The sequence below is a fragment of the Carassius carassius genome, chromosome 19 (genome assembly GCF_963082965.1).
Source record: "Carassius carassius chromosome 19, fCarCar2.1, whole genome shotgun sequence".
In the NCBI taxonomy this organism is placed as follows: domain Eukaryota; kingdom Metazoa; phylum Chordata; class Actinopteri; order Cypriniformes; family Cyprinidae; genus Carassius; species Carassius carassius.
Genome location: NC_081773.1, coordinates 9,007,379 through 9,031,399, shown reverse-complemented (window position 1 = coordinate 9,031,399; position 24,021 = coordinate 9,007,379). Strand labels below are relative to the sequence as shown.

Below are 24,021 nucleotides of genomic sequence, written 5' to 3'. Positions count from 1 at the left end.
CGCTTGGACATTAGCATCTTGAACGGAAGTCTGTGAAGAGCTCGGTTCAAGGCACGCAAGTCCAGGATTTCCACCTCCGTATTAACACCAGTAAGACAAAATGTATACTTTTTAGCAGAAAACCTGTTATTCAGACTCCACTTACAATCACCTGCATGAACGGTAAAGCTCTGGAGTATGTCAAAAAAATATAAATATCTAGGCATTTGGTTGGATTCATCCCTGTCATTCATTACACACATACATTACCTTCAAACAAAAGTCAAAGCTAGACTAGCCTTTCTTTTTCGCAATAAAGCTTCCTTTACTTATGCTACCAAATGTACCCTCGTTAAGATGACAGTACTGCCAATTTATGATTATGGCGATATTATCTACAGAATGGCATCCAACACAGCCCTAAAAAAACTTGATACAATTTATCATTCAGCCATCCGTTTTGCCACTAATGCACCCTTTCACACTCATCACTGTGACCTGTATAAACTGGGCTGGCCCTCCTTTCATACCCGGCGACTCCATAATTGGTTTCTCTTCATATACAAGACAATCCTGGGCAAGACACCTCTCTATCTGTCATCTCTTCTTCATGCCATTCATAACTCCTATTACACAAGATCAAGTAATTTGATTACATTTAGTACCCTCCCCCCACTTCTACTTCTTTTAGACGTAATGCCTTCCACTTTGCAGCAGTATATGACTGGAACATAATACAAACTACCATGAAACTTACATCTCTGATACCAATCTCCACCTTTAAACAAAACCTCCAAAATTACATAGTTGACTCTTGTTCCTGCTGACAATCATATAATCATACACACATACTTAAGCACTTTACTGTTTTTCTTTTTCTCTTTTTTCTTTGTTGTCTATCTTTTTTTTATTCAATTGCTTGTTCAATGTGTCATGTGTTTGACTATGTACAGTATGTTCCTATTTATTCCTGTAGCCTCTTGGCCAGGTCATGTTTGTAAATGAAAAGTGGTTCTCAAACAGTTTACCTGGATAAATAATAGCTAAATAAAATAAAACATAACACAACATTACTTGAGTGTCCAGATTTCTTTTCTCCATGCAAATTTGGCAAATGAAGTCAATCATGCATGTTTGCTTATGCAAGGGATTACCAGCTAGTGTTATTTTTTTTTCTTATAAACCTGCAATAATTAAATATGTTAAATAAGACAAATATAATTTGTATTTAATCCCATTTTATTAAACAATGTCTTTGCTACTGACCTTCGATTATCTAATTCAACCATTCTAATAGGCTTCTGCGTCATAGTCTTCATGCAATTTGTTTGAGCTCTACCCTCTACTCTACTTCGGCCTGAGGCGTATTGATTCCTCTTCGCTTTTACATTTGTAAAAATAACTTTTTTATATTAAAAACAAACAAGCAAGCCCTGTCCAGATTCAAAAAGTAACTCAAAAGTAATGTAACACATTACTTTCCATAAAAGTAACTAAGTAATGTAATTTACGTTAATATGTAACTTTTCCCAAAACATATATAGACACACAACTACAACAAAGTAAACATTTCAATACTTTTGCTTTTGTTTTTGTACATTGATAACACCTACAACTGCTTTCTAGTGTACAAAACCAATGCTAATTGGTGTGCTATACTTGCATGTTATTATTATTTTATTTCAATTTTTTAAGTCAGGAAACTAAGCGTTTCATCAGTATGCAAAGGTATAGGCATGACAGTCATAATGGGAAATTCCCAGATCCCAGCAGATCAAATATACTAAAAACTTGAATGGATCATTTTTAATAAATAAATAAATGTTATTTATATAATTAGCAATGGTCATAGTCCTGTATCTTATTATATGAACAAAGTAGTGAACAATGCAATGAAGTAGCTTGAAGTTTAATGTGGCATGTCATTTTATTTTTAAAGCTGTATGTTTGGAGGGAAGAGAGAGGCATTTTGTACAGCAAAGTATTTGCACATACATTAGAAAATAAAAACAGACACTGTAAGACCAATAGGGTAGCATGCTCTTAGTGCTTTAGCACTAACAATAGAGGATAAACTTACATGAAAAATTAAAATAAAATGACTTAAGTTGTAAAATAATTTAATGTACATTTATTAAAAATAATAATTAAGTGTAAACTTCAGTAACAATTGTAGCCTACCTTCCATGCAGTGCATCTGGTTTTAAAAGACTTTTAAATAATAATAATTTCAGCAGAGGTTGAGATCCATGCTCTTGTCTCCCAAGTTGCAAATACAAGCTTTCAGTTGTTCATTCTTTCAATATACAAACCAGAAATTACAGTCCATTTGTGCATTTATTTGTGCAGAGACAAAGGCTGATGATCATTACATGAAGAGTTAGTCTTAGCCTTTTATGATGCAATGCCTAACATGGTTTTCTATAACACTAAAATAAATAGTCTAAATGCATCCCTCTGCTTTACAAAAACAAAAGACTGCAGGAAATATTCTTCACATTTCTGGACCAGTTGCAGCAGTGCTCCTTTTTAGACCAGTACATATCAACCAATATAAATGTCCTACAAAGAAACACTGAAATATGAAAACATACAAACAGGCAATGAACATAATAGTGTCTTCTAACATATTTCCTTACAAAGAATGTATATTCACACAGTGTGCTCACTGTACAGAGACTAGCTGTGCTTGGAAACAGTATGAGGAAGCTTGTCCTCTTAAACTCTACGACCCGTACAATGCACAGTCAGAAGTGGAAAGGCCTGCCTTAAAGCACTAACACTTTCGTAAAGAGAGAGTCTTACTGTAAATAAATAAAACATAATCTGCCACATCACAAATAGTCATACACAGATTAGAAGTATCTACACATGTATTTTAACCAATGGAGGACTCTCTTAAGGCAGCTAGTATTGTGTACACTTTAAATGAAGTGAGGTTGAACATTGAGGTGCATATATGGATTCTCTAATTTAACAGCTTGATTTTCTTTATAAGTCCTAATACTGGACGACTTAGGAAAAAATCATCTACTTTATCACAGCACATACACATCACCTTTAACCTACTGAACTTCCAATCTAAAGGATGATAAAACACAGCTTTGCTTCAGTGCTGATAGTTCTGAAATTTGTTTTTTAGTACAAAGACCAAGTGTGGTACAGGAAAGTACTGAAAGATGTACTTATTAAATAAACACAGACGGAATGGATTAGATGATTTTAGAAATTCTCAAATTGAAATGAAATCATCAGTGATTTTTTTTTAAATATTAAGAGTAAGGGCCTTCTTACCTGCTTTCAGTGCAATAAACAAGTGAGCTACTCATTTATGTTCAAGTGATTTTCTTTCCCTATCTCCTTTCTTCTCAGAGCCAAGAGGTTGGGGATGTGGAAATATGAACATTGTCATCTGGATGATAACCAGAGCGTATTTCAGCATGACTGTGCATAATAAAACTTTCCTTCAGATATGTGGTGATTAAGTAAAGCGAACGAGGAGAAACATGCAGTTCTAGTCGCGAACGGACTGCTTTCAGTTCAAGTTTCCACTTTCCCGAAGGTGCCCTCTGGAGGTCTGTACGGTTTAGGGAAAGTCTTCAGCTGGAGGGAGTTGAAAGCGTATTTGCGACTGCCGACGTTTTTCATGGTGTTTTCTCGCCTGCAGCCCTCGCTGTGAAACAGAAAGAGAAAAGGTCCAATATTTATAACTAGTACTATCTTAGCGTCCACACTAACGAAGGTTAACATTCTGTTTATTGTAGTCTGCTTCTTTAAAATTCTGTCAAATGTTTTAAACATTCATAGTTATTGTCCTTGGTGTGATCCGGCCATAATGTGTGAATACGATCCCTAACTGTAAACTGTGGTCTCACCTGCGCATACAGTCCAAAGCCTGTGTGAAGACCTGCGGGGCCATGCAGTGCTCTTGCTGAAGGATCTGACATTGCTCCAGGGTCACTGACATGGCCGTACGGTCCTTTGCACTCTTGCAGCTGGTCACACGCACACCGTTCAGACGCCGACAAATCTAACAATTGAGAAAGATACCATCCTGGTAAGGTACATTCAAACTATTATAAAGAGTGAGAGAGTCTCAGATCGCAGCTCCATGAATCAAAAACAAACTGAATTGTGATTCCCAATGTTTCAGTATAGATGCAAGAGAACATAATAATAATGTTAGATCACTGTACCTCTGCTGCCTGCAACAGGATGTCAACATTCTTGCTCTTCCTGGCATTAACATTTTGACTGAGGAACTTGAGTAGCTCAGGTACACAGATCTGACTGCGAGAGCGGGGCAGACCTACGGATAGAGTAATTCAGCTGGTTAGGACTGACATAAACCATCTACCAACTTTCTTTCATGCAGAGAGTTTAGGACTCACAGTCTTCAGGCAGTACTTCTTTAAACTGATCATAATAGGAGGCAAGACGAGTCAGACTCTCCATATTCACTACTTCCTGCAGCGACGTGTCTCCAAACCTAAAGTAATACAAAATGAACATCAATACTAAAAAGTACATTATATATATAAAATGTATATTGTATATTGACAGTCCAATGAATTAGATTGTATGAATAACTGAAGAGGAAAATATCGGCTCTCATTCACTAAGCATGTATACGCACACATTGTGCATTAAATCTACATACAAATGACTTCTCAATCCATACATGATTCATCAATAACCTGTGTACTAAAATGTATGCTAAATTAATGAAAAAAGGAACTACTTAAACCTTCCGAATGCAATATTCACAATCACACTCTGGGTGATGCATTAAGATAAAAATGTTTCATAGATATCTTATCTTTAAACTATAAATTTAATTTTACACAATGAAAGAGAAAGAAAAGCTGTGAGGCTCCTCTCATAAAAACACAAAATTGCATGTGTAGCTACAGCTGCCTAATGAGATCTCTGTGATCTTTATTGACTTTGAACAGTTTTTTCCTTTTTAAATGCCAAACTGGGCATTGCTTGTGAATCTTGCTGCACATGTTTCAATGTGTATTTAAAGAGTCTCGTGTGTTTGCTGAGAGTGACAAATAGCTGTAAAGAAAGGGTTGAGTAGAAAGAGACCTGGCCCTAGAGATGGTCTGAGCATGCTTTATGCAAATACCTAACCTTAGGTACACAACTGTTCATTTATAATTCACTTACATTGGAATGAGATTAAGAGTGAATTTATGTGCTTAAGCAAGTTTTCCAGTGCATATAAATACTGATAATCCAGCTGAGCCAATGTGATTAAATCAGTCCATACAAAGAAACCAAGTATATTCAATTCATACACTTACTTTTCCGCTAGCGTTTGTTGCTCATTGATTCCTACATTGAATAATACCGGTTGAACTCGCAGCAGCATCCCATTTTGGATCTCCCGTGGTAACACATCAAACATCAGCCCCGCTAAAGGAACACGCACGTTAAACCCATCTCTGTTGCCCGTGATGACAGGCAGCATGTCGGGGCTAAAGCTGGAGGTCGCCTGGGTCACTTTAAAGGTGACATTCCGGAGGTCCATGACTCCTACACTCATGTCTTCCAGCATGGCGAGCTCCTCCCCTTTAAGATTAAAGAAGAGCTCAGAGTTCACACATTCAAGTAGGTTTACCTTCACACATGAGTGCAAGCTGAACTGAAATGTGTTTGTATGTTTACCGTAGGTGCTCAGGAGCCCCTCAAACTGGACCAGTAAACCGATAGTGTGGAGCTGTCGGAGGAAGCCCCTGTCACTGAGACAGTTCCTCAGTTTAATCACAAAGCCACAGATCAGGGCCGTCAGCTACAAAGAAATATGCATATTATTAGAATTGACATGAAATTTTAATTTACAGTCAGCTAGGGATATTGTATAATTAAAGTGTTTTGTAGAGTACTCTGTAAGCAGAAACATTTTCAATACGAAAAACCTGTAAAAATGATTAATGGTGTAAACCCCCATATGGCAAAAAAAAATAATAATAATAATTTATATATATAAATGCTAAATGCTTAAATGCTAAATAAATATTGTTAACAGTGCAGCTTAAGAAAATATTAAATGTAACATTTAATATTGTACATTTATGTTATAGTCTAAATGAACAAGATATGTTTTGGTACCATTTGTATACATTTGTAATATATTTTAAGTATATAAGAATTTTTTTTTGTTTAAACAGGCCTTGACAATTAATGTTTTGTTAGTTGTTATTTTTAATTAATCCCATTTTAAACATTACAAGCTGTTCCGCTGTATCTTTATTGGTAGCTGAACACAATATCAGATTAACTGTAATGTTCAACAAATTTAATGTAATGGTTGATGAGATTGACAAAATGTTATAACTGAGAAGAGTTTCTCATTTCTACAAAGCACATTCTATGTGGGCCTGGTTGGCAATAAAATGATGTTGTTTCTCTCTTTAAATAGTCTGTACTAACTGTCTGACAGAAAACCACATCTCTGCGGTACTGTAGTGACAAACTCATGGCGATAGTGGGAGCGCTGTCTTGCATCAGTAGAAACACCATCGACTTCTTGGCTTTGTCGCTCATCATTGCTACACACTCATTCAGAGTGGTCAGGAGGGGATACAGAGCTTCACTCCATTCACCTAGAGCCATAAACACAGACAGCTGAAACTGGACAGCCCACAAATATAACTACAGCTGGAACAAATAGTTTGCAGCGAGAGGCTTACCAGGAGAAGAGCCTTCAACACTGGGACTGCCATCTAAAGCCGGACAGAGAAAGAACAAGTGCTGTTCAAGACAACGGTGCCAATACTAATGACTTTTAAAGCCAACTCTTTATAAAATCTTGTGATGTCAATTTTGGTTTGTTAGCATATACATGCATATCAAAACAAAAGCAACTGCAAGCAGGCATTTTGCTGCAATCCATTGTTTAATGTTTATTAACACATACAATTTTGAATGGCATGCAGAATTATCACTTGTGCCACTAGAAGTGGATGTAAAACGGAAAGCATCTGTGCTATCTGAGCAGTTCTAAAAGGAATCAGAATGTAACACAGAGTGGAACCTACAGGAGCGAGTGTTAGGACTGGATGGGCATGCAGGGTTCAGTAAGGGTGATGAGGACTGAGCTGAAAGAGGGTGTGATGAGGTCAGGGGGGTGGAGCAGCCGTCACCAGGGTTGATCCAGAATGCATTGCCCTGGCTACCTCTCATGCTGGTGTTGGCCTGCTGGTCAGACAGGAAGACGTCTTCACTGCTGTCGCTCTGCGAGCGCTCTCTTGTCAGCAGCCTGTCCACACAGTGGATCACACACTCCAGACTCTTATCCACATTCAGCCAGATCTTTTCCTGAAGCAGAAACAGAAATAAATCAGCTTCTGCAGATTTGTAGGTAAATTCATGAGAAAAGAATAATGTCAGTCTCTGAATCTTACCCACTCTTCCTCCTGCCAGTTTAAGTTCGCGGATGCTCTGTTCCCTTTCCCGCTCCATTTGGCCTGTGGAGAGCCCTGGTCGTTCCTCAGGACCACACGCTCAGTGTCGTGGGTGGACGGAGAGCCTCTGGAGGCAATGAACTCTGGGCGGGCAGCACTCAGTGCCTGGATAGCTGTAGTTAGCAGCTTACTGTCACACACTGTCACCAGCTGCCGCGTCTGAGGGAGAGACAGAGATTGAGGGAGACACTTACTCATTAAGTGGACCTCAACAGCTTTTACTTTGTAGATCTGTAGAGCATGAGACACACTTTAACCTGTTAGCCAGCACCCCCCATTATGGGATTCACAGCTGAAAGTGCTCTAACTAACTTATAATTGTAACAGTTTCCTACTTCAGTGTGTTAAAAACATAATTTTGGTGTCTTTGGAAAGAAGACCCTTTGGGCTTTATTTTTTATCAACCAGATTTGATAATGCTCAAAAATATTAAAAGTTATAGACACTGAAGTGCCATGAATTGTTTTTTACCACACTTAATTATTTTTTTATTTGATATAAAAATACATGAAATGAGTCCTGGAGCAATCTAGAAAAGTAATGGGTTGAAAGACACGTCTCATGAGTTTCTATTTCAAATCTGAATAAAATATCATGAAAAATTAGACTCCTGCAAATATTTTTATGAGACTATGTCTACACCCACCACCCTCAAATATAAAAAGAAATATTTACCAACAGTATTGAAGGCTTCTACAAACTATTTAGTCAGTAAACATACCACTTTTTTTTCAATAATAAAACACTAGACAGAAACTTAGACATCATATAAGTGATTTATTTGAGCACTAGAAAAATACAATAAGAATAAAAACGCAGGAACAGAGTCGTAAAAACTGACACGTGCGAGTTTAGGTTGAGCACCACGTTCTAGTGCTGGCTAACAGGTTAAACAGCTTTCAATAGTGAACCCTTTTCTCATCCCTGGGGTTCTCAGAAGCACCTTTAAATAGTAAATGATAAAATGGTAAATGGAATCAACAATAAATATATTGAAATCCAAAATAGCATGAATTTCCAAAACACTTGGAAAGTGAACAGTAATGCAGAATTTGTGTTTTCTTTATTTCTAATAGTAATACATTATAAGTTATTTCGGACATAAACAATGAAAAATAACTAGTTCAATTTCTAGTTTATGTGACTCAAGCTAAACTCAGGATATCTTGGAAAGAGTTGTACTGTGTGCAGGTCTTGAAAACAGAACAAAAATTCAATCGGTTCACTCCGAGCAGAATCGATATTTTAACGTTTCTGTTCCTGCGTTCCTCTGATATTATTTCCGTTCCGAAACCGGTTCGGGTGGAAGAAATACCGGTTAATAACGTTATTTAAAAAAAATATATTATTTGCCTATAATTTGCCTAATAATAATATAATAATAATAATAATAATAATAATAAAAATAATAAAGTACAGCGTTTTCAACAGTCTCAACAGTTTAAAGACATCAAAGTATTTTTAAGATATTTAAAAATGTTTGGTGCTTTGTTAAAAAAAAAAACACTTGTATAAGATTGCATTTTGAGAGTGAAAAAAAAACAGAAGTCGCTTCTCAAGTCGTATTTTATTAGCCCTATTACTTTCAGAAATAATGAAGGCTAAAATGCCTTTAGGCTAAAGCAAAATGTTTACAAACATTATAAAAACATGTTCCCGACGTATCTGGATGCTAAAATATGATTTATTATATAGTGTTTGTACCTTCATCGACATAAAACATCATCCTTCACATCGGCTTTATCAGCACAGTGAGGCGCGGTCACGCTGAACGCAACAACTTCTGTACAACGGAGCAGTGTAACTTTTTATTTGTTTCTTTAACTGTATTTTATTTTGATAATGAACAGGCTTCAATATAGAGACCCACAACATAATTTAATATCCACTTGGGAGTGCAGTTAAACAGTTTATTAGGAACAATCAAAGCTGACTTTCAAACTGATTGTTTTGCATCATTACTCCAGTCACACAATCCTTCAGAAATCCTTTTCTACAAAAAAAAACATTCATTGTTAGTATCATCATCATCATCATTATTATTATTAATGTTGAAAAGAGGTGAGAATATTTTTTCAGGTTTTTTTTGAGGGGGGGGGCTGTTTTGTTACATTTACTTTTATTTGTTACATTTATATTATTTACATCAAGCTTTTGAATGGTATAGTATTGTATATTGTTATTTAAACTTCATAATGTTTCACTTGATTATACATTTAGTCAGGAATTATAGTTTGGAAAAAGTCTAACTAGTAAAATGTTTACACGTTATGTGAAAACTAGTATAAGTATATATATATATACTGTATAAAAAAGAGACTTACTCATGTTTATGATCTCTGCTGAATAAAGCGCTTCATTCTTTTTTTTTCTGAGGAAATCCAAATCACATCTATTTGGGGTGAATTATGTCTTATTCCTCTCATCGCGAAGCAAACTGTAAAATAAAAAAACTTGAAGAACAGTCTTTCTGTGTTGTCTCCTGTAGTGTGGGCATATTCAAGCCGCGCGCTTCAGTGAAACATTAGAATCTGAATAGCGCGTTCAGCGCGTGGGCTTGGTCACATTAGAAGATAATGGAGAGAGACGTGAAAAACAATCATCGCGTTGTTTTCATATGGATAACTATCACAGAATATTTGTTTTCGGCAGCACTTGTTTAGTTTATAAGTAGACAGGCTTTCTATAGATCTCTCTCTCATGTCATGTTGAGTATTCACTGAGTTACAGTTCATTTTAATGACGTGTGTCTAAATGAAGATCAGCGCAGACAAAGTCTGCAGACAGCACACCTTGTTTGTTATCTTTATTTTATAAATGCACAATGTTTTGTTGTTATTATATCTGTATATGAAAAAAAAGTAGTCATCCTTTACAGATTCGATTGATGTATTGCTCTTATCTTTACGATCAAAACTGAAAGTGTAATTTAAGTTCTTTTCGGGGTATACGCGTGAATCGACTCCAGAGGGTTAACAGGTTAATGGCCATTTCAAATTTTCGATTCTTTTCGGAAGTATAAAATTTGATTTAGTTTCTGTTTCTGTTCCTGTCAAAATTTCGTTTGTTTCTGGTTTTCGTTCCTTGAACTGGTTCAGAGCCCTGACTGTGTGCCCTTGTTAAGTTGTGTAAAGCCGGACAATCAGAATGGACTGTGGATTTCAGCCAGCTCTTGACAATTCTGTGTGAAATATGTATTAGATGGTCAGTGAATCGACTGTAAACAGTTCATGCAAATCCTCTCACCTTGTCTGTGAGGATAGCGAGGGTCCTCTCCAGTGCATTGGTTGAGCGCTCTTTGGCAGCGCGGGACAGCCGCTCAGTGTAGTAGCTGACCTGTGTCTTCAGAGTGTTGATATGGGAAATGATTTCTTTAGCTTTCAACACATCCTGTGGCTGGTACCGCATAGAAAGAGGAGCAGATTCCCCGGCACTGAAACGAGACAGATCATTAAAAACAAAACAACAACATATTCTCCAATTCCCCATTTGTAATTAATCACTTGTTCAGCTGCACAAGCTGTGACCAAGTTGACTATGAGATGGTGTGATATACAAGCACTCACAGAAAACGTACACAAATGCCAAGTGCACATAATTGGATGGGGTGGGAGAGCAGTTTAAACGTTAAAAACACAAATGTTGGTGCAAACAAGAAAGATCCTTCACATTTAATGGAAGTTAAGGCAAGGGCTCGATCCTGACAGATCATAAACAAGATGAAACACCACCACATATGAAAATGACTGGAAAACGACCCTGAAACTCACCTTTCACCCTCGCTTGAACTGATCGGAAAGCAAACAACGTAAAGTCAGTTGATTACAAATCGCAGTCGTGAGATAAATGTGAAATAAAATAATCATGTATAAAAAAAGTTCTGCTCTCTGGAACATTATTTCTACCAAAGAATAATAATAATAAAAAAATACCTTTTTCTCTCAATTCTGAGTTTATATCTCTCAATTCTGTCCATTTTCTTGCAATTATAATATGATTATGAGTTTTTTAGGGAAGCCCGTTTCCACCAAATAATAAAAAAATAAAAAAGGTAATCGAGATCTCACAATTCTGGCAGTTGTGAGTTTACATCTCTAAATTGCCTGATACAAACTTACAATCTTTTTTCTCAGAATTGTGGAGATGTAAATTCACAATTGTGAGAAATGAACTCAGAAAGGCGAGATATAAACTCTTGAGTTTATATTTTGCAATTCTGACTTTATATCTCGCAATTCTGACTTTATCAAAGTCGGAATTGTGAGATAAAAATTCACAATAACCTTTATTTTTTTATTCAGTGACAGAAACTGGCTTCCATACTTTATGTATCACAGTTCTGAGAAGAAAAGTATTGTGAGTCTATAACTCATGACTGCAAGATATAAACTTACAATTCTGAATAAAAATTCTGAATTGAGATACAGGCTCACAATTTTGAGAAAAAAAGGTTAGACTTTATTTTAAAGTGTCCTTGTTTCAGTGTAATTATACATTTAAGTACTGAGTTATATGAATTAACTACATGTACTTACTATACAGTATGGTTAGCTTTAGGATTAGGGTTACTTGCATGTAATTATGCATAATTTGTTGTTATTGTAATAGTAAGTAGTATTTTTTTTTTAGCTTTTTTATTTTGCAGCTAAAAAGCTTCCATACCTCTTGCTACCAAAATAATACACTAATAAAGAAAATAAAAAAGAATTAGAAAAGCCAAGAAACAAAGCAGGGCAGCAAAATGTATTCATATTCGTCACCAATTAATTAATAAAAAAATCGTACTGCTTTTTGGCTTCCTCAAATTTCTGAACGAGTTTCCTCAATCCGCTGCCCTTGAAGCCCTGGTGATGTGCCGCAGGGGCCCCAGTGGTCACCACGTCATATGTGCGATCTGTTCAGAGATGTACATTACATAAAGACCAACCCATTTCGACAAGAGGGATTTCAATGTTGAAAAGCAAATATTTGCCACAGATCTCTCACCGTAGCCTGACTCGCCCTGCACTCTCATCCTCTGAACGTGGAGGTTTGTAGGTATAAACTCCAGTTTCTTCTCTCCTTTCAGAGTGCTAGATTTGAAGGAAGGACCTGATGGATAGTAAATACAATGTTGAAGTCACCTTTAATTATATCGCTCTCACTTCCTCTTTCTGGTTGAGCAGGTGCCACAACACTCACCCTTGTATTCATGTAAATTACTGAGCGTCTCCTGATAGGTGAGGATGATAGTCTGGTACTGAGTGATGATTTGTCTCCTCAGATTCTCCCAGCAGGGGGACAACTCACCCAACTCTTCTAACTCACACACCCTGTGTGCAGACAGAAACGTGCAATAATAAAATAAAATATTATTTATAAATGAAATATTATATAAACTAATAGTGTTTCAGTCTTGCTAGTTAGAATCTTACAAATCAATCTAACTTCTGCAATGTCAAAATTCAATATGCTGCACAAAAGTGATTCTTGACCAATTCTTAATGAAACATAATGAAAATTCAGTAATGCACACCATCAGGCCATTCAAGATGCAGATGAGTTTAAAGTGTTTTCCTTATCAGAACAGATTTGGAGAAATTTAGCATTACATCACTTGCTCGCCAATGGATCCTCTGCAGTGAATGGGTGCCGTCAGAGTGAGAGTTCAACTGCTGATAAAAACATTACAGTTACCCCCAAGTAATCCACAATCAATTAATGTCTTGTTAAGTGCAAAGCTGCATGTTTGTGAGAAACAAATACACCATTAAAACATCCTTTATCCATAATATTGCTTTCTCCGGTAAAACGTTGTCTCGTCTGAATCAGGAGAGACATATGCATATACTCACAGATCCCAAAACAGTTCTAAACAAATACATTGTAGGAAAACAGGATGGACTTTTTCACCGGAGGAAGCCTTACCATGAATTATGATCTCTAACAAACACGCATATTTCATTTTACACTTTACAAGACTGAAGTTGTATGGATTACTTGTGGATTATTGTGATCAGCTGTTTGAACTCTGATTCTGACGGCACCCATTCACTGCAAAGGATATACTGGTGAGCAAGTGATGTAATATTACATTTCTCCAAATATGTTCAGATGGTGAAACAAACTAATCTCCATCTTGAATAGTGTGAAGGTGAGGAAATTTTCGGCAAATTTTCATTTTTGGGTCACCTATTCTTGATGTTTCAGAAGTGTACAAAAAATATAAATTAAAAAAAACTGGGGACTTTAAACTTTTTATTGTAGCTTGTATAAATACAAAGAAATTTAGGTTTTCCATTTCATGTCCCCTTTCAAAAGAGTCATCCTGAGCATGAGCACTAACAGTGAATTGCATTAACCTGGCAGCATCTTCCTCCAGCAGTAGTTTAACGAACTGTCTTGGTATGTGCAGGGAGAGCACGCTCTCTGCCATCTGCTCCAGGACACGCAGGTGGTTTCCGTCAGTCGTGGGAAATCGGTACATCCGTGAAATAGTGCCTCCAAACACTGCAATCAATCAGTCAATCAATCAATGGGTGTGTGCAGTAGTGAGAGGCTTGAAAAAAGAACATCAGTTGCATTTTACTGCATTCAATGAAGCATTAATTGGTGTTAATAAACGATTTAAACAAACAAACCCTTATTGTAACAGTTACCGCAATTTTTGGGTAAAATTGTGTACATGCTGGGTGATGCAACACTTTATTGAAGCAGAACTAAAGCTTTCAACCTAAACTTAAAGAACACTTACATTTGTTGCCTCAAACCACTATTTTATTCTTCAGAAAATGCTAATCTAGTCAAAGAACGCATTATCTATTCGCACAGAATATTTAACACTCTGCAAATAACCACTCTTGTGTTTTAATGGCTGCAGAAACCGTTTTCAGAACCTCTTTCAGAGCTTGTGGCATTCATGAGTCTTCACAGCAGGAAGTGAAGACTACAGCCCATTGGTTTGGTTATGAAGGGCACATTAGAAATAAACGGCTTCCTCCAGATGGAATGTAGCTGCAATAATTAAGATGGTTTTGTATATAGACATCAAAATTACACACTCACCTGCCTTTAAAAGAGCGTCTTTACATAGAGATGCTGATTTTGCTTTTACTCCCATGGATTCGGTCAGACTTTCATCAACAGGTAATACCATCTATGAGAAACACGTGAGCGATTATACAGAAGACTGTCATGCTCTACGTGACAGAGAATTACATAGACACAGTTATACAAACTAAAACAGACTCCTGTCTCTTTAACAGAAGTGCTAGATCTCTTTTTAAAAAGAAAAAAAAACTACAACTGAAAGTCACTGTTGTTATCATGGACTACAACTGATCACTAAAACTAAAACGATTAGAAAACATGAATTAACTGAAGTAAAATAAATATTTCTTGAAATTCAATTGAATATAAATACAATTATTTGTTTAGTTTCATTTAGTTTAAGTTGAAGAACTTAAAAATTAATGAAAACTATACAGACATATTTTAAAATCACAAAATTAAAAATAAATAAATAGAAACTATAAAAATAAAAAAACCATTCATAAATACTATAATATTATATGATGATACTAAAATACTATATAAGACACTATTGATACTAAAATAATAATGCCTTCGTCAATGGACAATGGATATATATATATATATATATATATATATATATATATATATATATTTGGATTAAGATTAATTTAATTTTAATTTTAATTTTTTTGTGAAAGGTCATGTATATTATCAAATCTGCATTTATTTAGATTTTTACAGTAAAAACAGTAGAATTGCAAAATTATTAACATTTAAAATTACTATTTTCTATTGTAATATATATATATATGTATATACATATACACATATATACATATAAGTAATTGAAATATTGGTTTTGGACAGTGGCCAAACCTCAAATCAGTCGAGGACTAATGTATAGTGTGAAGAGCAGCATGTGTTAGCACTCACCCTGCCATTAACGGTGTCTGAACGTGCCAGAGGAGCTCGCTGGTCTCTCCTCTCCTCTATCTGCCATCCAATGATGGTAATGTTACCCATCCGCTCGCTCTCTGCTGATCTGAGCCAATGAAATGCCCACAAATAGGTGTCAGACTACATTTACTGTAATTCCTAATAAATTCTATGGGATTACACATCAGCTTTGTGCCTATATTGATCTCACATACTGCAGAGTGAGGTGTAGCCTGTGGTGTTTGTCTTGAAGCAGCTCTTTCACTGTAAACATAGCCGAACCGAGCAGGTACATCTAATAAAACAAAGAGTTTATGAGGTTGAGCAAAACAGTGCAGAATGTTAAGAATAGCAGGTTTCTGTCTTACAGTCCCCGGTGAGCGGTCCTTCACATCGTAGACAGACAGTTTGATTTTAGTCTGCTGGGTAATCAGAGATTCCTGGAAGAAGGCAATGCTGCTCAAGAAGATTGGATTACTAGTGCCCTAGGAAAAAAGAGAAATGCATGCATTAAATTCACCTCAATATGCAAAATCTGATAATAGGGGCAGTTTTACATGCTACATGGTTCCACATGTTCCAAAACCTAGTAATATCTACTTATCCTCACCTCTATAATTTCAGTCTGTGCATGTTTGGTCCAAAACGCCTGAGGAGGGGTGGTGCAGCTCACTGCGACAAAGCTACTGGGCTTACGGTCCAGTGATGGAGTGATCAGCTCACTGCATGCTGGGAAAAGAAGACAACAATTCAGTATATTAATCATGAAAGGAGAAAAGTTAAATTACATTCGTAGTGGCATTACAATCCAGTCTTTGTAAGCAACCATATGAAATGTTTCTTGTGATGCACAGTACAAATAACCCAAGGTGGCTAACTGCCATCAGCATGACGTTTCATCATGGAAAAAGTAATATAACTGCCAAAGAGTACAGCCAAAGTCAGAAAAAACCCAATGCACCTACCACAATGGAAATATTTGATTTAAGAGCTCATAGAGAGGTTGTATAAATGTTTATTGCATGTGAGCTAAGAGACTCATAAAGAGTGTATTTCCTTCACAGATACAGCAGGCTGCATGTTGTTACTGCTGGTAGCCAAAAATATAAGGTGAAGAACTTCACTGATACACACATATCCTGATGAGTGGATATTAGCTTTGGTGAAACTTTGGTCACCTTGCTGCACCTTGATCATTTTCTGATGGACTGAACTGCTGATACTCACCCAGACTGAACTCGAGCGCTGGCTCATCAGGATCCTGACTGTTTCCTAAACACACGTGAAACACAACACAGAAACTTTTTATTAGATGTACATTATCTATTACAGTCGTGGCCAAAAGTTTTGAGAATTACATAAATATTAGTTTTCAAAAAGTTTGCTGCTAAACTGCTTTTAGATCTTTGATTCAGTTGTTTCTGTGATGTACTGAAATATAAGCACTTCATACGTTTCAAAGGCTTTTATCGACAATTACATGACATTTATGCAAAGAGTCAGTATTTGCAGTGTTGGCTCTTCTTTTTCAGGACCTCTGCAATTCGACTGGCATGCTCTCAATCAACTTCTGGGCCAAATCCTGACTGATAGCAACCCATTCTTTCATAATCACTTCTTGGAGTTTGTCAGAATTAGTGGGTTTTTGTTTGTCCACCCGCCTCTTGAGGATTGACCACAAGTTCTCAATGGGATTAAGATCTGGGGAGTTTCCAGGCCATGGACCCAAAATTTCAACATTCTGGTCCCCGAGCCACTTAGTTATCACTTTTGCCTTATGGCACGGTGCTCCATCGTGCTGGAAAATGCATTGTTCTTCACCAAACTGTTGTTGGAAGAAGTTGCTGTTGGAGGGTGTTTTGGGGCAGAATTGTGAGTGAGCCCACTCCCTTGGATGAGAAGCAACCCCACACATGAATTGTGTCAGGATGTTTTACTGTTGGCATGACACAGGACTGATGGTAGCGCTCACCTTTTCTTCTCCGGACAAGCCTTTTTCCAGATGCCCCAAACAATCGGAAAGGGGCTTCATCTGAGAATATGACTTTGCCCCAGTCCTCAGCAGTCCATTCACTATACTTTCTGCAGAAGATCAATCTGTCCCTGATGTTTTTTTTGGAGATTTTTTTCTTTGCTGCCCTTCTTGACACCAGGCCATCTTCCAAAAGTCTTCGCCTCACTGTGCGTGCAGATGTGCTCACACCTGCCTGCTGCCATTCCTGAGCAAGCTCTGCACTGGTGGCACTCCGATCCCGCAGCTGAATCCTCTTTAGGAGACGATCCTGGCGCTTGCTGGAGTTCTTGGACGCCCTGAAGCCTTCTTTACAAGAATTGAACCTCTTTCCTTGAAGTTCTTGATGATCCTATAAATTGTTGATTTAGGTGCAATCTTAGTAGCCACAATATCCTCGCCTGTGAAGCCATTTTTATGCAACGCAATGATGGCTGCATGCGTTTCTTTGCAGGTCACCATGGTTAACAATGGAAGAACAATGATTTCAAGCATCACCCTCCTTTTAACATGTCAAGTCTGCCATTCTAACCCAATCAGCCTGACATAATGATCTCCAGCCTTGTGCTCGTCAACATTCTCACCTGAGTTAACAAGACGATTACTGAAATGATCTCAGCAGGTCCTTTAATGACAGCAATGAAATGCAGTGGAAAGGTTTTTTTGGGATTAAGTTAATTTTCATGGCAAAGAAGGACTATGCAATTCATCTGATCACTCTTCATAACATTCTGGAGTATATGCAAATTGCTATTATAAAAACTTAAGCAGCAACTTTTCCAATTTCCAATATTTATGTAATTCTCAAAACTTTTGGCCACGACTGTACATGTTGAAATTAGAGGAATAATCAGAGGGCAAATCAGCATCTGGCAAAATTCTCAGTTTAAGAATCGCCTCCACGTCTCAGAGGATGTGGAATTTGAATGATAAGAGGAACTTAATGAACCGCATATCTAAGAAAAGTCAAATAGCAGGGGAATTTTAATAGTCATAACACAAATTAAAACATAAATGATAATTACATTATTGATTTAGACAAACTGTGCATCTGATTTTCAACTACTGATTAGAAATCAGTTCAATTTTGATCATCACATAATTGAAAAACATCACCCACACTGTTTTCAGACAAAAATAAACATAAATATTGACATTTATTGATAATTATGGTATTTATATTTTTGTGTGTATGATAACATGTTTGCATCTAACTCATTAAGAAAAAATGAAAAATTCATTATTAAATATCTAAGTGGTTATATGATTTGAAGAAAAAAGACTAATTTAAACTTGAATCACAAATTTAAAATAAATTATCTTCTTTTGTGTTCCTCAGAAGAAAAAAAGTCATACATGTTTGGAACAACATGAGGGTAAATAAAATATTACAGAATTAAAACCTTTCAGAATTCCTTTTGAATTCTATTTAATTTTGTGATTTAATTTTTGAGTGAACTATCCCTTAAAGGTCTATTTAGAGCACCTGTGGCATTAGCATTATTACCATAGAAAATCATATCTCATATCTTTGTTTAAAAACAAAGTAAATGATTACTACCATGTGTGCATGATTATGTGTCACTGACATAATGATCACTATGGTATAAACTTGTAAAGTTTAATGTATAGGCAAAACCCCACTTAATCATCATCATAATACCTGTTAGTGCCAACCCCATAATCTCTGAGGACAAATCAAATGTGTTGGCTTGGTACACAGACCATGGCCTGTGGCGTGGACTGCGCTCTCTTCCTGCCATCTTGGCTCCCGTTACTTCAGTGACCAATGTAACTAACTCTTACGCTCCCACTTTATCTTGCTGGTAAAGGATTTGCAGTGATCCAGGCTCTGTTTCAGTCTCAAAGTTTGTATTCTAAAAGCAGGAGAGAAAAGAGGACAAAAAGGATGAGTCAACATTTGCGTCACCATCTGTCTGGAGACTGAAGAACCAGCGGGTGCTGAGGCTGTTAACCTGAGACAACCACAGAACGAGACTTGTGCTTGATCTCAAACCACTATATGTCTCTGCATTATTCATGCTGTTTCATATGAGGACATTTATAATTGAACACAACAATAGAACTGCAATCAGAGAGAGTCAGTGCCAGAGAACTGTCTTTTGTTTATTGCTGGATAATTCATGACTTGTTTCGCGAACTGGATGCTAACAAAGGATTCCCAATAACACGCAACTTCAGGCCAACACTTTATATAGACATAGCTAAATGAAGGAGCTGCACGCCTCAAATGACACCAAACATCATATAAGACAGAATACAATCATTCTTATTGCACAATCATTTGACAAATGTAGGCCTAGGAATTTATGAACCATTTGAGTAAAGAAATGATACACTTAGGGTCAAAAATTTGGATTAAGATTAATGTTTTTGTGAAAGGTCATGTATATTATCAACAATACAGTAAAAACAGTAAAATTACAAAATTATTACCATTTAAAATTACTGTTTTCTATTGTAATATATATATATGTATATTAAAATGTAATTTATTCCTGTTATGGCAGAATCATTTTGCAGCATTATTGATCCAGTCTTCAGTGTCACATGATCCTTCAGAAATCATTCTAATATGCTGATTTGCTGCTCAACTATTATCAATAATTATTGGTACTCAATTTCTTACTGCTTATTATTTTTCTGGAAATCATAATACATACATATAATCACATTAATAGAAAGTTAACAAGAAAAGAAAACATCTATTCTACCTTGTAATAGTGTTTCACAATATTACTGTTGTGTTTTTACTAGCAAATAATACTTTTAATCAAAGTTAAACGGATAATATAACTATCACAAATTATAAGAATGAAACAATAAAATTCCTGTGTGCCACTGGTATAAAATCTAAACCAAATGAATTGCTCTGAGCACACAACATTTATTTTATAAGCATTTAATAATAGGAACTAGAAGTAAACACTTATATACATTATATATATACACATATATATACAGTATAAAAACATTACATGCTGTAGTGTTTTTAGCAACTGTCAGTATATCATTCATCTTTTTATAAAATAAATTGGTGGTGGACACTTTGCCAAACATAAAGATTTGGAGACACTGTGAAAGATTATATATATAACCAAAACCTATCAAAGCAGAAAAAGTAAGACTGAAAATAAGGTTAAATGTCTTTCACCATGTGCAATAATTCACTACCAGTGATAATGGTGTTTATTTGCTTTCTCTCTCTCTCTATCTCTCTCTCTCTCTCTGTTGTTTTAGTATAGTTCCCTAAAGAAATTATGCAAATAATGTGCACACATAAAATTAATACAATAAAATCAGCTGAATTTCTGCAATTTCTGTGGTGCAACTTCCCATTCTGAGTGTTAGGCTATGAAGGATGCAGCAAACTACAGTATGCTGGGATTGAATCCTGACACAGAGAGAGAAGACAGGGTGAAAGAGGCTAAATCCGTGGCGGATGGAAGGTTTTTGGCTGTGGCAGGCAAAGCAGCAGGTAGTGGGCTGCGGTCTGCGTCTGAAGGGGTGGACGACTGATTCAGAAAACACAACCAACAACCCACCAGCCATCCATCTGCCTGATACAGTCCACCAGAAACCGCACAACAAACAACTCATTTATCATAATGTGTTCACAGCAATCAAGAATAGAAATGACCATCATCTCCCGCCTGCAGTTAAAGACCTCCAAAAACTGCAGCAGATGATTACCACACTCTCATTAGCCTTGACATTTCACGCTTATTAAACACCAGTCTCTAAAACGATTTCTCACAGACCTCATTCAGACTTTCATTCAGTTGTGATTTAAAAGAATCTCTCCATGCCAAATGCACCAATTTGATACGGATTCCATCAGGAGAATATATGGAAACACAGATGAAAGCAACTGGTTAGATCTTTGTTGGTGTTAATTAAATCATCTTCCACCTCAAGGATCGTGCTGTGGTCACTGCTCACTAAACTGAATCAAACACAAACACATTTAACAGATACAAGCCGCTTCTTCCACTCATAATGTGACATCAGACAGATTTATGGAGTGACGAATGAAAATAGGGGATGATTAGAAAGAAAAATATGAAGAGGTTAAAGGTTATGACAGGTTAATTAAATTATGGGGATATTATATTTATTTTTAAATATAAATATATTATTTCAATTTCAAATAAATGCGTTTTTTTAACTTTCTATTCATCAAAGAAAAAACATCATATAAACCTTCCATTGATGAATGATTTGTTAGGATAGCACAATATACAACTATTTGAAAAGCAGGAATCTGAGGGTGCAAAAACATTGAAATATTTAGAAAATTCTAATCAGAAAGTCTTTAGCAATGCATAAATCATAAATGTACAAAATATCTTAAAATATCTATTTTTTTTTTATAATTTTGACCCATAGAGTGTATTTTTGGCTATTGCTACAAATATACCTGTGCTCCTTAAGACTGGTTTTGTTGTCCAGGGTCATATATGATCATTTTAAGACATTATTGACAAAAAAATTGAAACTATATATTGGGCTGTCAAAATCTAGCTGTTTTTGCATCTCGTCCTCTTCTGGAGGAGGTCTTTTGCTCAGTGAACAAGTACAGCACAGGGGTGACCGAACAAACCGTTTCTGACTTACTGGATGCCTGTAACATGATTTTACCCAAAATAAAAAAGGACCACAGTGCGAACATAACCTATTGTTAAAGGCTAAATTACAATGGAAAACGTACTCGGTTACTAAACGTAACCTCGGTTCTCTCTAGAAGAGCTCTCTCGTACTGCGTCTTAGCTAAGATGCTACGGGAAAAGTCTCTTTTCACGAAATACTGAAGCAAAAAATTATCCTTAATTTTGTATTTTTGTAAAGCGCATTTGCAGCAGTACACAGCCATAGGCGAGACGGCTCGTTCGCTCATTGGCATGTTCTGCGGCAACTGCACAGCCTATCGAGCGCGGGCTGATGCAACATCAGACCAATAAGGGCGCTACGCGCCCTTCTTGCAACTTCCCGTCAAAACGGGTGTGGCCCAACCTATAAAAGGAGCTCGAAAAGGCTGACTCACCTGATTTATTTCATCGCCGAAGCGAACCAGAGTGAATCGTGCGCACGGCAGAGGACGCAGTACTCGTTCGCTCTTCTAGAGAGAACCGAGGTTACATTTAGTAACCGAGTACGTTCTCTTACGAGAGCTCTCTCGTACTGCATCTTAGCTAAGACGCTACGGGAACCCAATGCAAAACACTGTGCGCGCAGGGATCACACACCAATAAACCTGAAGCAACGCCCAGGATTTACAGTGCACAGTCACCTGAGGGACTCACAGAGAGTCCAGGACAGAAAAGGGGGAAAGCCCTCCGTCCCATATCTAGCAGCATCCGTAGATGCGGCAATATGACATCACACAGCCAAGGCAAAGCCTGACCAATGTGGCAATGCAGGTCTTACTTACGCAATACTGCTCATATAACAGTAGGCAGCGCATAGCGCTCATGAACTCAGAATTCCCCTCAGGGCCCTGATTCGACTATACCGACAGCAGCCTTGCTTGCAAGGCGGGAACCTCCAGGTTATAGAACCTGATAAATGTAGACGGCGAGGCCCAACCTGCCGCCATACATATATCCTGCAAGGAGATCCCAGTAGACCACGCCCACGACGAGGAGACGCCTCTTGTGGAGTGTGCTCTGACGCCCAATGGGCACTGATGGCCCCTGGAAGCGTAAGCTAACGCTATGGCGTCAACTATCCATCGGGATAGAGTCTGTCTCGAAACAGCCATTCCCTTGGAACGTCCACCGAACGAGACAAACAGCTGCTCCGTCTGCCGAAAGGCAGCAGAGCGAGACACATAAGCTCTTAAAACCCTGACAGGGCAAAGAAGACTCGAGTCTCTATCCTCTCCTGACACCGGCAGGGCTGACAGGGCAATAACCTGAGCCCGAAACGGCGTGTTGAGGGATTTCGGCACATAACCGTGCCTAGGTTTGAGTATGACCCTTGAGTCATTAGGCCCAAACTCCAAGCACGACTGGCTCACCGAGAGCGCGTGCAAATCACCCACATGCTTCACCGAAGCGAGAGCCAACAAGAATACTGTCTTGAACGACAGATGCTGAAGGCTAACCGATTGGATAGGCTCAAAAGGGGGACCCTTCATGGCCTCCAAAACCGCCGCGAGGTCCCACATAGGGACTGACGGAGGTCTGGGAGGATTCAGCCTCCTAGCTCCTCTGAGGAACCGGATGACCAAATCATTCCTTCCTATTGACTGACCGAGCGCTGTTTCAGAAAACGCTGCGATGGCCGCCACATAAACTTTGAGCGTGGATGGGGCTCTGCCCTTATCCAACAGCTCCTGTAGGAAGGAGAGAACCTCTGTCACCTCACAACTAAGGGGTGAATATCCTCGAGCTGTGCACCAGATGGAGAACACCGACCACTTCGAGGCATACAGACGTCGTGTCGACGGAGCTCTAGCCTGAGTGATGGTATTCAGCACTCCCACTGCGAGATCAGCGGGTAACCGTTGAGCGCCCACACATGGAGGGACCACAACTCCGGTTGAGGGTGCCAAATCGAACCCCTGGCCTGCGAGAGGAGGTCCCT

The 24,021-nt window shown here is 37.5% G+C and overlaps 1 protein-coding gene across 4 annotated transcripts in view; it reads right to left on the bottom strand.

Moving 5' to 3' along the window:
• Positions 1–1,887: 1,887 nt before the first annotated feature.
• inpp4aa (inositol polyphosphate-4-phosphatase type I Aa) overlaps positions 1,888–24,021 on the bottom strand; it is a 38,615-nt gene continuing 16,481 nt past the window's right edge. The window contains exons 2-24 of one of the 4 annotated variants that reach the window (XM_059499711.1): positions 19,076–19,289; positions 16,629–16,673; positions 16,012–16,130; positions 15,770–15,886; positions 15,617–15,696; positions 15,399–15,507; positions 14,496–14,586; positions 13,793–13,940; positions 12,633–12,763; positions 12,438–12,542; positions 12,237–12,345; positions 11,222–11,239; positions 10,698–10,884; positions 7,392–7,610; positions 7,026–7,305; positions 6,678–6,710; positions 6,418–6,590; positions 5,653–5,776; positions 5,289–5,556; positions 4,371–4,468; positions 4,176–4,288; positions 3,855–4,009; positions 1,888–3,652 (exon numbers count right to left, since the gene is read on the bottom strand). In XM_059499711.1, coding sequence (XP_059355694.1) covers positions 3,520–3,652; positions 3,855–4,009; positions 4,176–4,288; positions 4,371–4,468; positions 5,289–5,556; positions 5,653–5,776; positions 6,418–6,590; positions 6,678–6,710; positions 7,026–7,305; positions 7,392–7,610; positions 10,698–10,884; positions 11,222–11,239; positions 12,237–12,345; positions 12,438–12,542; positions 12,633–12,763; positions 13,793–13,940; positions 14,496–14,586; positions 15,399–15,507; positions 15,617–15,696; positions 15,770–15,886; positions 16,012–16,130; positions 16,629–16,673; positions 19,076–19,175 — 2,955 coding nt within the window. In that variant the 5' untranslated portion in view covers positions 19,176–19,289 and the 3' untranslated portion in view covers positions 1,888–3,519. The remainder of the gene's footprint in view (positions 3,653–3,854; positions 4,010–4,175; positions 4,289–4,370; positions 4,469–5,288; positions 5,557–5,652; positions 5,777–6,417; positions 6,591–6,677; positions 6,711–7,025; positions 7,306–7,391; positions 7,611–10,697; positions 10,885–11,221; positions 11,240–12,236; positions 12,346–12,437; positions 12,543–12,632; positions 12,764–13,792; positions 13,941–14,495; positions 14,587–15,398; positions 15,508–15,616; positions 15,697–15,769; positions 15,887–16,011; positions 16,131–16,628; positions 16,674–19,075; positions 19,290–24,021) is intronic. The other 3 variants (XM_059499713.1, XM_059499712.1, XM_059499714.1) reach the window with 3 other exon arrangements.